Raw genomic sequence first — 18,400 nt, forward strand, 5'->3', positions numbered from 1 at the left:
GGTCCACAGTGTTGAAGGCAGCAGCAAAGTTGAGGATTAGGGTAGGGTAGAAACGAGTAAAGAAGATCATCTGCGGACTTCGGGAGCGCTGTTTCCGCAAGAGGGCAGAAGCCAGGTTGCAGGAGGTCAAGGAGAGAATAGGAAGAGAGGCAGTGATTATAGGAATGCCCTCCATGAGGAATGGTGAAAGGGAGATGGCAAAATAGTAATAATAATAATGATAATGGTATTTGTTAAGCACCTACTATGTGCCAAGCACAGTACAAAGCCCTGGGGTGGATACAAATAAATCGGGTTGGACACAGCCCCTGTCCTACATGGGGCTCACAGTCTTAATCTCCATTTTACAGATGAGGTAAGTGAGGCACAGGGAAGTGAAGTGTCTTGCCCGAGGTCACACAGCAAACAAGTGGCAGAGCTGGGATTAGAACCCATGACCTTCTGACTCTCAGGTCCACGATCTGTCCATTACACCATGCTAACTGGAGGGAGTCACGGGATCGAGGGAGAGATTTTAAGGCTAGCTAAATCATGAGCATGTTTGAAAGGAGATGTTGAAAAGAGAGTAGACTGTGGGCCAGGGAGGGGGATAGGGAGGGAGGAGTTGTTTTGTTAATAATAATGTTGGTATTTGTTCAGCGCTTACTATGTGCAGAGCACTGTTCTACGCGCTGGGTAGATACAGGGTAATCAGGTTGTCCCACGCGGGGCTCACAGTCTTCATCCCCATTTTACAGATGAGGTAACTGAGGCCCAGAGAAGTGAAGCGACTTGCCCATAGTCACACAGCTGACAAGTGGCAGAGCCCGGATTCGAACTCGTGACCTCTGACTCCCAAGCCCGGGCTCTTTCCACTGAGCCACGCTGGTTCCAGGGATGGTGTCAGAGGTGAAAATGGAAGGACTAGAAAATTGAAAAATGAATGATACACCTTAATAGTTGTCTCTCTAAATATCAATGTGTGTGATGTAACAGGAAGAGAACCAGATGGCTCGTTGAGAAGATATGGGGGAATGAAAATTGTGCCTGGCTGTGGCCAAGAAAGCCTGAAGACAGACAACTAGAACAGTGGCTAAGAAATTTCTTGTCCAGAGAGAGACGAGGAGCTGAAAGAAGCAGCATGGCCTAGTAGGAGGACCTCAGGCCTGGCGGTCAGAGGACCCGGGTATTAATTCCAGCTCTGCCACTTGTCTGCTGTGTGACCTTGGGCAAGTCACTTCATTTCTCTGTGCCTCAGTTACCCGTCTTTAAAATGGTGAACTCCATGTGGGACAAGGACTATGTCCGACCCAATTATCTGTATCTTCCCTTGTGCAGTGGTACAGTGCCTTGCCCGTAGTAACATTTAAAAAAAAAAAAAGTCCCTCCCCCCCCCACCTGTCATCTGGAGATCTCTGGAGGGACTGAGAAAGAAAGACTGTTCAGGGTGACTCTAAAAGAACTAATAATAATAACGTTAGTATTTGTTAAGCGCTTACTCTGTGCAGAGCACTGTTCTAAGCGCCGGGGTAGATACAGGGCGATCAGGTTGTCCCACGTGAGGCTCACAGTTAATCCCCATTTTACAGATGAGGTCACTGAGGCACAGAGAAGTGAAGTGACTTGCCCACAGTCACACACCTGCCAAACGGCAGAGCCGGGATTCGAACCCATGACCTCTGACTCCCAAGCCTGGGCTCTTTCCACTGAGCCACACTGCTTTTCTAAGCAGCACCTGAGAAATAAGAGGGTCTGGAAGCTGTGAGAGAGGTCTCTTTCCAGAGAACTACAGGCGAGAGAAGAAAAACAGAGGAGGAAAGATAGAGGAAGAGCAGCAGAGCTGTCCAGGAATCTAGGGAACTGGGAACCAGAAGAGAAAAAGGAAAACACAGACAACCCCAGGCAGGGGTGCCACAGGGCAGGTTGAGTAAATGAAGGAAAACCAAGACTTTAGGCTCCCTGCAAATTATTAACAGATTTTAAGATCGAGTAGCTAAAAGCTATTTCGATGTCACTGAAAAGATTTGGAAGCAGCACGGCATAATGGATGGAGCACGGGCCTGGGAGTCAGAAGGTCATGAGTTCTAATCCTGACTCTGCCACTTGTCTGCTCTGTGACCTTAGGAAAGTCACTTCACTGGTCTTCAGTTACCTCATCTGTAAAATGGGGGTTGAGATTGTGAGCCCCCACAGGGGACAAGGACTATTGTCCAACTTGATTTGTTTGTATCCACCCCAGCGATACTGTGCCTGTGCCCGGAACATAGTAAGTGCGTAACAATTGCCATCATCATCTTACTGTTTAGGAAATTTTTCATGCAATAAAATGCACAGGGTGCAATAGCTCCTTCTAAAATGACAACGGTGGTTCTTCCTAAAATGGCTTTGTATAATTGTTGATTTTCCTTTTTTGAAAAAAGGTAAGATTTACAGAACTCACACAAATTCAAATCTTTGTTGATTCTTCACTTTGACTCCTGTGAGGTAGCTTTTAAGGGTGTAATATTTTTGGTCTGAACACAAGCGAACGCAACCAGTTCATATTGGTGTATAGACTTCTAGCATTGTGAAAGAGCAGTCGCATTTTGAACTATTTGACAAGCCCACATTTGTTTGTATCCAAACCCTAATTGGGTCTTTTTCTTCTGTTTTAAAAGTAAATTTACGTAAAAAGTGTGCCACAAAACAACTGGTTACACATCCTTGCAAATACCAAACCAAGTAGCTTTAACCATAAGTGATGGACTCCATACCGTTATTTTTGACCAGAGTCAGAGCAACATCGTAGTTTGAACTTTTGCTCCTGCTCTGCAGGGTGAGAAGGCTACTGTTACTATTAAATTGTCACCATCATTTGGGAGCTACAAACCAGCAAAAAGGCTACCGCAAAATTCAACTCATGTGGAGATCTGTGAAGAGAAGCAGTGTGGCCTAGTGGACGGCGCGTGGGCCTGGGAGTCAGAAGGACCTGGGTTCTGGTCCTGCTGTGTGACCTTAGGCAAGTCACTTCACTTCTCCATGCCACTCATCTGTAAAATGGGGATTAAGACTCTCAGCTTCCTGTGGAACATGGACTGTGTTCGACCTGATGATCTTGTATCTACCTCAGCTTTTAGTACGGTGCCTGGCACGTAGTTGGCAATTAACAAATACCAGTGGAAAGAAATTGAAAAATTGAAAAAAAATTGAAAAGAGTGTTTAACAATTCCACTGAACTTTGATTTCTTTCTTTCAAGGGTTCACCAGGTCCCATAGGTGTCCCTGGTCCCTCGGGGAAGAGAGGCCCAAGGGTGAGTAGGAAGATCAAACTTCCTCGTCTGTACAAGAATTATTTCATATCCACTGTCACTTTCTGCTGTGTTTTTCCTGTGTATTTATGGTACGTGTCCCGATGAAACAACCTGTATCTTTAAAGTCAATCAAGTCTGGCCAAATCAAAATAGGCTCAGAAACTTGTAGTGCACTGTCTGTTGGACTGAAAACATCCCACGGAGGCATTCCGTGCGAGCAAGTCCGAGGAATATTATCTGATTTGCAGCATGACTGCTCTCTTGCTACTTGATACATTCTTCTTGGCTTCAACATGATCTCATCGGCAGCACGTGCGTCCAAGATTGGTTCGTTTGGATTTTGGAATCGAGTGGACTGGGCTGCCTAGAACAGTGCATTTCTGGATCACTGAGTGGAAAATATTGGAACATGAATATTGACTGTTAAACAGGAAAAAGAAAGTACCCTGGGAATTAAGCAGTCATTTCTCACGTTATACTCATTCGACCAAAGATTGATTGTGCTGCTAGAACTGGCTCTTTTCAATTTTGCCTTCCCTGAAAATATCGGTCCCTTTTCAATATATGCTCCAAATAGCATGAGAAGCAGGGTGGTCCAGTGGATAGACCACAGGCCAGGGAGTCAGAGGATCTGGGTTCTAACCCTGGCCCTACAACTTGTCTATAAGACCTTGGGCAAGTCACTTAAATTCTAATTCTCTTTGTACCTCATATGTAAAATGGGGATTAAGCCAGAGAGCCCCACGTAAGACATAGACTGTGTCCAACCTGATTAGTTTGTATCTAACCCAGTGCTGAGTTAAAATGATTAATAATTATGGGATTTGTTAAGCGCTTACTATGTGCTAGGCACCATACTAAACCTCTCCCCCGATTAGACCGTAAGCCCGTCAAAGGGCAGGACTGTCTCTGTCTGTTGCCGATTTGTACATTCCAAGCGCTCAGTACAGTGCTCTGCACATAGTAAGCGCTCAATAAATACTCTTGAATGAACGAATGGAGTGGATACAAGCAAATTGGGTTGTACGTGGTCCTGGTCTCGTTTAGGGCTCAGTTTAAATCCCCATTTTACAGATGCGGTAACTGAGGCACAGAGAAGTGAAGTGACTTGCCCAAGGCCACACAGCAGACAAATGGCAGAGCCAAGATTAGGACCCGTGACCTTCTGACTCCCAGGACAATGCCTGGCATGTAGTAAACAATAAATACCATTGAATTTTTTTTTAAAAAAAAGCTACAAACGACCGCTTTACAGCCAAGTCTCAACCATTTATGGTAATGAGGGAAAGAATAACTTAGATGAATTAAATCCACGTATATAACTTAGGCTCCACTTTTGCTGTCCAACCCTCAATTAGGAACCAAATATTAGTGCAGGTCCTGGCACATAATAAGCCCTTGACAAATACTATAAAAATATAGAATTGTCCTTTTGTGGGAGGACAATACTGTTACGGTGAGATCGACTCCACAGTTGTGACAACCTCAACCGGAATTTCTAGCCCCTTGCACTAGAGAAGCAGCATGGCTTATTGCAAGGAGCCCAGGCTTGGAAGTCAGAGGTTGTGGGTTCTAATCCCAGCCCCACCACTTATCAGTTGTGCAACTTAAGGCAAGTCACTTAACTTCTCTGTACCTCAGTTATCTGTAAAGTGGGATTAAGACTGTGAGCCCCAAGTGGGCCAACTTGATTACCTTGTATCTACCCCAGTGCTTCGAACAGTGCTTGGCACATAGTAAGTGCTTCACAAATACCATCATTACTATTATTAACAAAATAGAGAACAAATTACAGCCTGGCTTCCCTATAACTATAACAGAGTTATAAAATAGCAAGGGTGGAAGCTCGGGCATGAATTATCCCTTCCATAGGTATTTAACCGATCCTTCAACAAAAAAAGTGGACGATAGCTGTGATCCTGAATTTTGAGAATTCAAGTGACCCAGATGAGGAAATCAAGGCTTAGGTGCCTCAATAGTATTTTGTCCTTCTTCAAAAAGCTAACACTAATTGGAATATGCAGTAAAATAATTTAATCTTGAGGGTATTTTAAAAGAAATGGTGGTAATTCAGATAAAATAACTCTAATTTATCACACTTTCAGATTAACAAAAAAAACTAGGATGACACAAGGTTTGTTTAATTGAGGGTATCATTTATACAGTGAAGGGCAAATAATTTAGATTATCATTTAAAGAAATGACTTCATTCTTAACCTAGTTATTTGTGGTGGCGTAGTATCTGAGGTTTGAGTCGCAAACTCTCCCTGTAATTTCATGGAAAATTACAATATGGAGTCTTACCTTTCTACAATTAGCCCCTTTCCTGGGTTATTTTTATTTTGAAAAGATTGAAGAAAGTATTGTTTATTATTAAGAATGCAACTTGCAGCTTTTTAATATTTTTCTCTTTAAATTCTCAATCCTCAAAATGATTTAATATTAGATTGCTTTCCCAAGGGTAGGTTGTAGATTTTCCCAACTCTGGAGTTTTTTTCAAACTAGGGCGTGTTCTCTGTTGCCTGGGATGGGATGGTGAGAACAAAAGGGGTCACCTCCCAAGGTGACCTCAAACTCTGACTCTGCGATTCCCCTTGAATGTTATTAGGTAAATTCTCTGCAATCCTTTCCCTTGAAAAGGTGAGACTGCAGCCAAACCTGGTTTTAATGTCACTAAGGAAACGGAGATATTTCATTTTAATAAAGAAATGGAGTTGTGTTGAAGGAGGAGAGAAAGGGAGGCTGTTGAGAGGAATTCTAAGACAAGAAGAAGAGGGAGAGTAAGGAAGAGATTGGATAATCTCTTTGTGGTCAGAGACTGTGTCTATCAACCCTGTCGTATTCTCCCAAGCAGTAAGTACAATAAGTGTTCGATAAGTACCATTGATTAATTGCTCAATATCTCTGTGAGGGACACTTTGTACCCACTGATGGACCAGAGAAGGCCCGACGTTGGTAGGAACTGTCTGCTCTTAAGGCAGCCAGGAAAATGTCCTTCGATTAAACTTTTGAGGTAGGTCTCCCTGTCTCCTTGCCATGTCAGCTGCCTACACCATACTCCATTGGGCGTGTTTGCTGTTGTTTGGGGATGGAGTTGTGAAGGGAAATCTACGAGTGGTTAAAAATGGCAGCTAGGTTAAGGTAAGAGCATTTCCAAACGAAACTTCTGAAATGTTGGTTTTGGTTTTAATAATAATGTTGGTATTTGTTAAGCGCTTACTATGTGCCGAGCACTGTTCTAAGCGCTGGGGTAGACACAGGGGAATCAGGATGTCCCACGTGGGGCTCACAGTCTCAATCCCCATTTTACAGATGAGGTAACTGAGGCCCAGAGAAGTGAAGTGACTTGCCCACAGTCACACAGCTGACAAGTGGCGGAGCCGGAATTCGAACCCATGACCATTGACTCCAAAGCCCGTGCTTTTTCCACTGAGCCAACGCCGGTTTTCTTTTAAGCCCATGGTGAAGAGTCCCCCCGTTATTACCTGAACTCCCAAAGTGTGTGAGGCTTCAGCATTTTTACTTGAAGGCTTGAACAGCGTTGGTCTTAGGTCCAGGAAACAATTTAGATACTAATGCAAGAATCGTGTGGTAGCTCAGAAGGCAAGGTGAGAGCTTAAGGAAAGTCATCTAGAGGTCGGAAACACAGGATGCTATTCCAGTTTTGTTATTCCTCCCCTCTGGGATCTTGTCTATTATAATGCAAACCCTATCCTTAGTGGACAACTCATGCAGTCTCATTCTAACCAGCAATTCTAAGAGAGTAAGATTGCATATTTTGTCTGTGAAAATACTCTTCATTCCTTTACTTTAAAAGAACAAATATAGAATTCCAGATGTTCTATATAACTTTTTCTATCGTGTCTAATCAGCCAAGGATTGGCAGTAGAGAGTGAAACCCTGCATAGCCCAGAAACTTGCCTCAATCAATCAGTCACATTTATCGACTGCTTACTATGTGCAGAGCACTGTACTAAGTGCTTGGGAGAGTACAGTATAACAGAGTTGTTAGACACGTTCCTTGTCCACAGTGAAAACCTCCAGTGGTTGCCTGTCGATCTCAGCACGAAACAGAAACTTCTCACTCTAGGCTACAAGGCTCTCCATCACCTTGCCCTCTCCTCCCTTCCCTCCTTCTACCGCCCACCCCGCACGCTCTGCTTCTCTGCCGCCCACCTCCTCACCGTCCCCCCTTCTCGCCCATCCCGCCGTCGACCCCTGGGCCACGTCCTCCGGCGGTCCTGGAACGCCCTCCCCCCTCACCTCCGCCAAACTCATTCTCTACCCCTCTTTAAAGCCCTACTTAGAGCTCACCTCCTCCAAGAGGCCTTCCCAGACTGAGCTTCCCCTTTTCCCTCTGCTGCCCTTCAACCCTCCCTTCACCTCCCCTCAGCTAAACCCCTTCTCCCCCTCCCCTTTCCCTCTGCTCCTCCCCCTCTCCCTTCCCCTCCCCTCGGCACTGTGCTCATCCACTCCTTTGTATATATTTTTTATTACCCTATTTATTTTGTTAATGAGATGTACAGCCCCTTGATTCTATTTATTGCTATTTAATGAGGTGTACATCCCCTCGATTCCATGTATCGCTATTGTTTTTGTCTGTCCGTCTCCCCCGATTAGACTGTAAGCCCGTCAGTGGGCAGGGACTGTCTCTATCTGTTGCCAATTTGTACATTCCAAGTGCTTAGTACAGTGCTCTGCATATAGTAAGCGCTCAATAAATACTAGCGAATGAATGAATGAATAGAGGGGGAGACAGACATTAATATAAATTACGGATATGTATATAAGTGCTGAGTGGCTGAGGGAGGGAGTAAATAAAAGGTGCAAATTCAAGTACAAAGGTGACATAGGTGGGAGTAGGAGAAGAGGAAACGAGGCCTTAAGAGGGGAAGGTTTCTTGGAAGACATGGGCCTTCAATAAGGCTTTGAATGTGGAGAGCATGATCATTTGTCGGATATGAAGAGGGAGGGCATTCCAGGCCAGAGGAAGGTTGTGAGTGAGAGATTGTCAGTGAGGGAGATGAGATCAAAGTACAGTAAGTAGGCTGGCATTAGAGAAATGAGGTGTGCGGGCTGGGTTGTTGTAGGAAATCAGGGAGCTAAGGTAGGAGGGGTTATGATAATTGAATGTTTTAAAGCCTATGGTAAGGAGTTTCTGTTTGATGCGGAGGTGGATGGGTAACCACTGGAGGTTCTTGAAGAATGGGAAATCATGTACTGAATGGTTTCATAGAAAAATCATCCCGGCAGCCGCGTGAAGTATGGACTGGAGTGGGGAGAGACAGGAGGCAGGGAGGTCAGCAAGGAAGCTAATACAGTAATAATAATAGTAATGTTGGTATTTGTTAAGCGCTTACTGTGTGCCGAGCACTGTTCTAAGCACTGGGGTAGACACAAGAGAATCAGATTGTCCCACGTGGGGCTCACAGTCTTAATCCCCATTTTCCAGATGAGGTAACTGAGGCACCGAGAAGTTAAGTGACTTGCCCAGAGTCACACAGCCGACAAGTGGCCGAGCTGGGATTCGAACCCTTGACCTCTGACTCCAAAGCCCGGGCTCTTTCCACTGAGCCACGCTGCTTCTACAGTAATCGAGGCAGGATAGGATAAGTGCTTGGATTCATGCGGTAGCAGTCTGGACGGAAAGGAAAGGGTGGATTTTAGTGAAGTTGTAAAGGTCGTGTCAAAAGGATTTGGTGCCAGATTGCATATGTGGTTGAATGAGAGGGATGATTCAAGGATCATGCCAAGGCTGTGGGATTGTGAGACAGGGAAGATGGTGTGCTCTCTGCAGTACTTTCCAAGCTCTTAGTACAGTGCTCTGCAAAACAGTAAGGACTCAATAAACGCTATTGAATGAATGGAAGTCAAAGGGAGGTTAGAGTTTGAATGGGAAGATAAGGAGTCCCGTTTGGGACGTGTTAAGTTTGAGGGGTCGGTGGGACATCTAAGTAGAGCTGTCCTGTAGGCAGGAGGAAATGAAGACTGCAGAGGAGGAGCGAGATCGGGGTTAGGGATGTAGATTTTGGAGTAGTCCTCATAGAGATGGTAGTTGAAGCCATAAAACCGAATGAGTTCTCCACGGGAATGGGTGTAGATGGAGAATAGGAGGGAACCCAGATCTGAGACTTGAAGGACTCCCAATTTAGGGAGTGGGAGGCAGAGGAGGAGCCCACAGAGGAGACTGAGAAATAGCAGCCAGCGAGATAAGAAGAGAACCAGGAGAGGACAGTGTCAGTGAAGCCAAGACAGTAATATCTGTTCCTGCCTAATGTGACCTAAGTGAAACTTTGGACTATAGGGCCATAGTCTGATTTGAGTCCGAGATGGGCCAGGAAGAAGGTGGAATGAACGGAAGGAAGAATGGGCGTCAGGTGTGGGTAAAGTGACCAGATTTCTGGTCAACCTCCATAAAATTTCCAAGGAATGTGACCTGCAAAGGACCTGATAGAGACCTGGGGCAGGGAGCCAAGGTGGACAAGGTAAATGGATGGAAAAATAGGGTGGGGGAGAGATGAAGAAGAAGATAGAGAGAAGGATGAAGGAGGAAGAAGGAAAAGAAAGAAGAAATAAGGAGTGGACGGGGGGAGAGAAATAGAGGAAGAGGAAAATTTACCCTAAATGCCAATCACTGTTCCACCTTCCTGAACTCCTGTGGGTGGGTGGGACTTAAGTTTTATTTTATGGTAGGCAATCCTCCGAGGGACCTCAAGCAATCTAACCCTCTTGGCTGGAGGGCTCAAGCCCCTTCTTTAGCCTCACTTATTCTCCTTTTTCCTTTCCCTTGTTCCTTCCCAAAGCAGCACGATGAAGCGGATAGAGCACGAGCCTGGGAGTCAGAAGGTCAGAGGTTCTAAACCTAGCTCGTCGCTTGTCTGCTATGTAACCCTGGGCAAGTCACTTTACTTCTCTGTGCCTCAGTTACCTCATCCGTAGAATGGGGAATGAGGCTGTGATCGCCACATGGGACCAGGACTGTGTCCAATCATATTTGCTTGTGTCCACCTCAGCACTTAGTACAGTGTGTGGCACGTGGTAAGCGCTTAACAAATACCATCATTATTATTATCATCATAATTACCTCTCTCTCTCTCTCTAACCCCACTCTTTCTGACCACGCCTGTCTCTCCTTAGGCAATTAGAAATCTGTTGAGAGTTTCAGTGACATCATGATCACGGTAGCAGTAGATGAAAGACTAGATTATGAAGTCCATTTCTACCAAAATAGAACTCGCTAACAGCTCGGTCATTAGGCAGGGCCTCCAGTTGGACTCTTTTTATATCATTCTAGCGTCTGTACAGAAAACTGCACTCAGCCCTATCTCTGGCTCTCTCCTGAGATGCAGCATGGCATAGTGGAGAGAGCACGGGCCTGGGAATCAGAAGGTCATGTGTTCAAATCCTGACTCCGCCACTTGTCTGCTGTGTGGCCTTGGACAAGTCACTTCACATCCGTGCCTCAGTTTCCTCAACTAAAGGAAATTGAGACTGTGAGCCCCATGTGGGACAAGGACTGTGTCCAACCCGATGATCTTGTATCTACCCCAGCGCTTAGTACGGTCCCTGGCTTATAATAAGTGCTTAACAAATACCATAATTATTATTATCATCATCATTATTAATCAGCAGTTCATTTGCCCAGGAAAATATGAAAAGTATCGGGTCAGTTCAATGAATAACGTGGCTCTTTCCATCTTTGCAGGGAATACCGGGGCCACATGGGAATCCCGGCTTGCCAGGACCCCCCGGTCTGAAGGTGAGTGAGTCTGTTGCACAAGAATCACTTGACTTTCCCGTGACTTCAAAAGCACCGCCCCAGTATCGGGCTCTAATGAGGAAGAGCAGCATCCAAGGCCAGTGTAGAGGCAAGGCGGGGGTCTAGAATGTCCCCATCCGACCTCATGGTTTGGGGAGAGGGCAGACAAATGGAAGGGTTTGCCCAATCTCTCAGTTAGCCGATAGAGGGAGGATAGGGATAAAGAGCTGAGAGACTCCCGTCTGGACTTAGGGAATTTCTTCCCGAGGGCTTCCCCCATATCTGGGTTTTAGAACGTTGCGTTCTCCTTCGCTTGACATCAGACCAGCCCTGCGTACTCTTTCAGCATCGTTAACATTTAAAATGTTCTAAGAGCACCTGGAAATCACAGTGATGTAAAGCAAAGAAACATGCTGTCGTTTAAATATCTTTATCCTAGAATCCAGACATTGAATGTTTACTCATGAAAAGACTATTGAGTGGAATAGTGGATAAAGTGCTGGCCTGGGAGTCAGAAGATCATGGGTTCTAATTCTGGCTCCACCATTTGTCTGCTGTGTGACCTTTGGGCAAGTCACTTCACTTCTCTACTTGGAAGCAGCGTGGCTCAGTGGAAGGAGACTGGGCTTGGGAGTCAGAGGTCACGAATTCGCATGCCAGCTCTGCCACTTGTCAGCTGTGTGACTGTGGGCAAGTCACTTCACTTCTCTGGGCCTCAGTTCCCAGTTCCCTCATCTGTAAAATGGGGATGAAGACTGTGAGCCCCACGTGGGACAACCTGATTACGCTGTATCTACCCAGCGCTTAGAACAGTGCTCTACACATAGTAAGCGCTTAACAAATACCCACATTATTATTCTCGAGGTCTCCGTTACCTCATCTGTAAAATGGGGATTGGGAATGTGAGCCCCACGAGGGACAGGGACTCTGTCCGTCCCGATTTGCTTGTATCCACCCCAGCGCTTAGAACAGTGCCTGGTACAGAGTAAGTGCTTAACAAATACCATAATCACTATTATTATTAAAAGCTATAGAACTATATTTTGATCAAATGAAAATAGTAGCCCACCCAAGAAAAAGCTGATCACTTGAGCACACCTTCGGGTGGGACCAAGAAAGCAGCTTTCTACGTTTCACTGAAGATTTTCTTCTGACTTTAACTATTGGGCCTTCGTTTGGCCCATGAAGGAAAAGTTCATGTTGCCTTTGCTTATCTGTTCTATTTATTTAGTTGTAGAGCTAAGCACTTAGGCAGATTCAAGTAGGCTAATCTTTTGAATCTGGGGAAGAGTCCACTTTAATACTTTCGGACAGATCTCTGCTGTTGTGAAATACCTTCGACTCATATTTAGTTTAACAGTTTGATCTTTTCTCTGGACAAGTCAACACTGGGATTCATTTGTTTTAACAGTGATTCCTTGTGGCGGGAATCTGATCTTCAATGGCAGGTGTTAAACTCTACCATCAGGCATGAATTATATGAAATAAAGCATACGGTGTTTGACTTGTGGAACTAAATGATCTGGGGCTTGAAAGTTGCCCTGTTATCATGCACAGTTCTACTAGAAAACTCAAATGCCATAATATCTAGAGCCCTCTGATAATATTTATATGAAACAGAACTGAAAGAGCATAGGTTGTGAAGCATTTGAAGAAAGGTATATGTTAAATGATGAGTCAAGAAGATGATCTGTGCAGAACAGTGTTTAGTGTCATTTGGACTGGGGAGGGGTCAGAGGCGGTGAAACCAGCAAGGAGGTTGATTGAGAAGCAGCGTGGCTCAGTGGAAAGAGCATGGGCTTTGGAGTCAGAGGTCATGAGTTTGAATCCCAGCTCTGCCACTTGTCAGCTGTGTGACTGTGGGCAAGTCACTTCACTTCTCTGGGCCTCAGTTCCCTCATCTGTAAAATGGGGATTAAGACTGTGAGCCCCACGTGGGACATCCTGATTCCCCTGTGTCTAACCCAGAGCCTAGAACAGTGCTCGGCACATAGTAAGCGCTTAACAAATACCAACATTATTATTATTATTATTATTAATTAAATATACCCATGATCTGTTGAGGGGTTTGGGCCTGGGTGGTAGCTATTTAAAGTGTAAAGAAGCGGCATGGCTCAGTGGAAAGAGCACGGGCTTGGGAGTCAGAGCTCATGGGTTCGAATCCCAGCTCTGCCACTTGTCAGCTGTGTGACTGTGGGCAAGTCACTTTACTTCTCTGTGCCTCAGTTATCTCATCTATAAAATGGGGATTAACTGTGAGCCTCACGTGGGACAACCTGATTACCCTGTATCTACCCCAGTGCTTAGAACAGTGCTCTGCACATAGTAAGTGCTTAACAAATACCAACATTATTATTATTATTATTAGAGGGAAGGGAACGATCCAGAGGATGTTGAAAGCAGAGTGGTCTTGTGGAAAGAGCTGGGACCTGGGACCTCTCTGACCTGGGAATCAGAGAATCTGGGTTCTAATTCCGACTCTGCCACTTGCCTGCCGGGTGGCCTTGAATGAGTCTCTTAACTTCTCTGTGCCTCAGTTCCTTCATCTGCAAAATGGAGGTTCGATACCTGTCCTCCCTCCTACTTAGACTGTGAGCCCCACATAAAGTATTTGAAGTAGCTGTTGATAAGGAAAACAGGATTGATGTCCAACCTGGTACAGGAGCAAACTTCACTATTGGCTTCAAAGCTCTCCAACTCCTTGCTCCTTCTTACCTCACCTCCCTTCCCTCCTACAGCCCAGCCTGCACACTCCGCTCCTCTGGTGCTAACCTTCTCACTGTGCCTTGTTCTCACCTGTCCCGCCATCGACCCCTGGCTCACATCCTACCTCTGGCCTGGAAAGCCCTCACTCCTCAAATACACCAATCCCACTTTCCCCCTTCAAAGCCCTACTGAAAGCTTACCTCCTCCAGGAGGCCTTCCCAGACTAAGCGCCCCCCTTTTCTGCAGATCCCCATCCCCTCCCCATCACCCCGACTTGCCCCCTTTGCTCTACCCCTCCTCCCCGTCCCACAGCACTTGTGTATGTATATATGTGCATATTTATAATTTTATTTATATGAATGATGTTTATATATCTACAATTCCATTTATATTGATGCTATCGATGCCTGTTTACTTGTTCTGAAGCCTGTCTCCCCCCTTCTAGACCGTGAGCCCATTTTTCAGAAGGATTGTCTCGATTTGTTGCTGCATTATACTTTCCAGTAAGAGCTCAGTAAATATGATTTGAATGAATGAATGAACCTATTTTCAAGAGATGAAATCCATCACTTGAATTAATCGTACAGGGTACTGTACTAAGAACTTAAAAGAGTACGATGGAATTAATATACATAATGCCTGCCCTCAAGGAGTTGACAATCTAGCATTAACCCTGTTTTCTACTAAATGCCTACATGGAGACAGAGAGCGGTGGTTTTCTAATAGCTTTAGTGGCAAAGAAATGTTTAAAACCGCCTTTGATAAACTCGGACCTACTTCTGGGTCCCACTGCCACCATATGACTTTTACCAGGGTGTCAACAATTTTTTATTAAGCTCTTTCAAGGTGCCGAAACCTTTGAAAAGTACTTGTAAAGAAGCAACATGGTCTAGTGGACAAAGCAGGGAAGTGGGAGGCAGAAGACCTGGATTCTAATCCCAACTCCACTTTTAATAATTATGGTATTTGTTAAGCGCTTACCATGCGCCCGCCACGTAACTTCTCTGGGCCTCAGTTTCCTCATCTGTAAAACGGGGATGCCCCTCTCTGGGACGCACCTGGAGAATTTCCAGGACTCTACCAGTCTCGACCAAAGGAGGGAAAGTCAAGCAGAGGCCTGCCCATTCCATTCCTAGCTCGGGCAATGGCTAGCGAGTGGAAGGCAATCTGCTACAAGTCAAAACTCACTTGTGCTGGGCAGCAGAGGCATGAGAGAGAGCCAAGGGAGGAGACTCGAGTTTACTCTGCAGAAGAAAGCAATGGTAAACCACTTCCTTATTTTTATCAAGAAAACTCTATCGATCCACTAACAGAACAATTACAGATGGAGGTGGGGCCTTCTGGGAGAGATGTGTCCGTGGCGTCACTATGGGTCGGAGACGACTCGACAGCATAAGACAAGACAAAATGGGGATGAGTTACCTGTTTTCCCTCTTTCTTTATCTGAGAGCCCCATGTGACAAATGATATTGTATTTTACCTATCCAAATGCTGAGCACAGTGTTTGACGCATAATAAGTGCTTGATATGGCAATCACTATTATTACGTATACATCATATATATATACATATATATTTATAATCAATCAATCAATGGTATTTATGGACTTACTGTGTACGGAGCACTGTGCTAAGTGCTTGGGAAAATACAAGTAGAAGCAGCACGGCCTTGTGGATAGAGCACAGGCCTGGGAGTCAGAAGGAGCTGGGTCGAATCCCAGCTCCATTATCTTTCTGCTGTGTGACTTTGGACGTCACTTCACTTCTCAGTGCCTCAGTTTCCTCATCTGTAAAATGGAGATTAAGACTGTGAACCCCACGTGGGACAGGTACTCTGTCCAATTCGACTGTCTTGCGTCTACTGCAGAGCTTAAAACGGTGCCTGGCATGCAGTAAACCCCGAACGAATACCATAGGTATTAGTATCATTATTATAATACAGTGGAGTTGGTAAGCCTGATCCCTGATCCCCAGTTGTAATTTTATCTGAAAGTGATTCTTTTAAATGATGAGATCCTCTCCAATAAGTGTGTGTTTGGCTGCAAAAAGTTGTTTGACCAACAGTTCAGCCCACTCTTTGTCAACTTAGTGATTATGATTTGCTCCAGCACTCAGTGTGTTTTTGCACAGATGCCTGTTCCTGTTTTCATGTCTCCCTTTGGTGACATCAGTGTAATGAAGTCTCTGCTTGTGCCTTTCACAATGCTATACTCTAGGCTGATTTCATTCATTCATTCAATCGTATTTATTGAGTGCTTACTGTACGCAGAGCACTGTACTAAACCCTTGGAAAGTACAATTCGGCAACAGATAGAGACAATCCTTACCCACCAATGGGCTCCCAGTCTAGAAGGGGGAGGCAGACAAGCAAAACAAGTAGACAGGCATCAATACCATCAAAATAAATAGAACCATAGGTAAATGCACATCATTAATAAAACAAATTGAGCAATAAATATATACAGATATATGCAAGTGCTGTGGAGAGGGGAAGGGGGTAGAGCAGAGGGAGGGAGTAGGGGCAATGGGGAGGGGAGGAGGAGCAGAGGGAAAGGGAAGGCTCAGTCTGGGAAGGTCTCCAAATTTCATCCCTCCAGAGGGTCCCCGTTCTAATGCTCCTAATCCTAATTTTAGGTATAATTCTATTAGCATTTCAACTATAATTTGGGTAACAGTTGGATTGATTGCTGGTATTGGCATATTGCCCATCCACCTGAGCATCATACAGAAACTCTTTATTATAGGCTTTAAATCACTCAATCCCCTTGCCATCCTCCAACCTCACCTCACTTATCTCCTACTACAAAAGAGCCCGCACACTTCACTCCTCTAATGCCAACGTACCACTCCTCTATTGGGAAGATACTCACGGTACCTCCATCTCTTCTGTCTCGCCGGCAACTTCTTGCCGACAAACTGTAGCCCAGATCCTGACTCTGGCTTGGAACACCCTCCCTCTTCATATCTGTCAGACAGTTATTCTCCCCCGTTTCAAAACCTTATTGAGGACACATCTCCTCCAAGAGGCCTTCCCTGACTAAGCCCTCCTTACCTCTTCTCCCGCTGCACTAAGCCCTTGGGAGAGGACAATACAACAGAGTTGGCAGACATGTTTCCTGCTCACAGGGAACTTATAGAGGATGGCTGGGATCGAACCTTATGCTTGATTTATACACCTACGGTGAAGCAGGGCGGCCTAGAGGAAAGAGTACAGGCCCTTCATTCATTCATCACCATGCTTATCTGGTGTGAAATTCAGGCAATCGTATTTATTGAGCGTTACTATGTGCAGAGCACTGTACTAAGTTCTTGGGAGAATACAACAATAAACAGATGCCTTCTAGCTTACAGTCTAGAGGGTGGGAGACAGACATCAATACAAGTAGATAAAATTACAGATATGTGGATAAGTGCTGTGGGGCTGGAAGTGGGAAGAGCAAAAGGAACAATTCAGGGAGTGGGAGGTGAGGAAAGGTGGAGCTTAGTCTGGGAAGAATTCTTGGAGGAGATGTGCCTTCAATAAGGCATTGAAGTGGGGAGAATAATTGTGGAATTTTAGGAGGGAGGGCATTCAAGGCCAGAGTCAGGTTGTGAGCCTGGGTTCGGCAGTGAGATTGAGGCACAGTGAGAAGGTTAGCACTAGAGAAGCGAATTGTGTGGCCTGGGTTGTAGAAGGAGAGAAGCAAGGTGAGGGGGCAAAGTGGTGGACCGCTTTAAAGCCAGTGGTGGAGTTTTTCTTTGATGCAGAGATGGATGGGCAACCCCTGGAGTTTTTGAGGATGGAAGTGACGTATCCTGAACATTTTTGTAGCACAACTGGGAATCAGAGGACATGGTTTCTAATCCAGTCAACACCACATGTCTGCTGTGTGACCTTGGGCAAATCACTTTACTTCCTTGTGCCTCAGTACCTTCATCTGGAAAATGGGGATTAAGGCTTTGAGCCCCTTGTGGGACATGGACTGTGTCCAACTTGATTAGTTTATACCTACCCCAAAGCTTAGTCCAGTGCCTGGCACATAGTAAGCGCTTAACAAGTGCCCTTAAAAAAAACAATGAGACATGTATTCAAAATGAATAGGCTTGTGGTGTGTTGAGGAGCAACAATGAAAATGCAAGGTCACCACTTAGGGACAATTTAGGATCTGCTCATTCTGGATTTCACATGAAAACTTACAATTTAAGCAAAGACTAGAATGAGTCATCTTTCAGTCCCCTCTGTCTTTAAACTATTTAAAGAATAGGAGAGATCAAAGTACCGTACCGTGGTCTTAGAAGCATCCAGCAATGTTCTCAATCGTGAATCAGGTGAAATAATGGAGATGAGGGATCATTTGTCTCATTATCAGGTCTCAGAGCTCCCATCAGGAGGCTGAGAATAAAAATACTGTCTTCATTTGCTGCTTCCCAGTCATTTTGCTGATGCCACCAAATAGGATATGGGCTCTTGGGAATTTTGTTTCTTTTTTAGAGAGATAATCATCTTTATTGCTGCTCGTGAAATACACAAGTAGTTCTGTGGTGTCCTTTGAAGATGAGGACTGGATTCAGGGATGGCATCATTAACCTGACATGTGCTTACTGTTCGGGGCAATTATAGCCATTACAAAGCTATGGACTAAAAAAAAAAAAAAATGCTTATTTATGAAAACTTAATCTAAACACA

The 18,400-nt window shown here is 45.0% G+C and overlaps 1 protein-coding gene and 1 non-coding gene across 3 annotated transcripts in view; both read left to right on the forward strand.

The window, feature by feature from the left end:
• COL24A1 (collagen type XXIV alpha 1 chain) overlaps positions 1-18,400 on the forward strand; it is a 481,357-nt gene that overhangs the window by 65,153 nt on the left and 397,804 nt on the right. For both annotated transcript variants that reach the window (XM_029063711.2, XM_029063709.2), the window contains exons 4-5: positions 3,216-3,269; positions 10,975-11,028. In XM_029063711.2, the coding sequence (XP_028919544.1) occupies positions 3,216-3,269; positions 10,975-11,028 (108 nt within the window). The remainder of the gene's footprint in view (positions 1-3,215; positions 3,270-10,974; positions 11,029-18,400) is intronic.
• LOC114811596 lies at positions 14,775-14,912 on the forward strand. Its single transcript, XR_003759292.1, has one exon. It is a non-coding gene; the product is annotated as a small nucleolar RNA SNORA7 (small nucleolar RNA).

Source organism: Ornithorhynchus anatinus, chromosome 4 (assembly GCF_004115215.2).
Source record: "Ornithorhynchus anatinus isolate Pmale09 chromosome 4, mOrnAna1.pri.v4, whole genome shotgun sequence".
NCBI lineage: Eukaryota > Metazoa > Chordata > Mammalia > Monotremata > Ornithorhynchidae > Ornithorhynchus > Ornithorhynchus anatinus.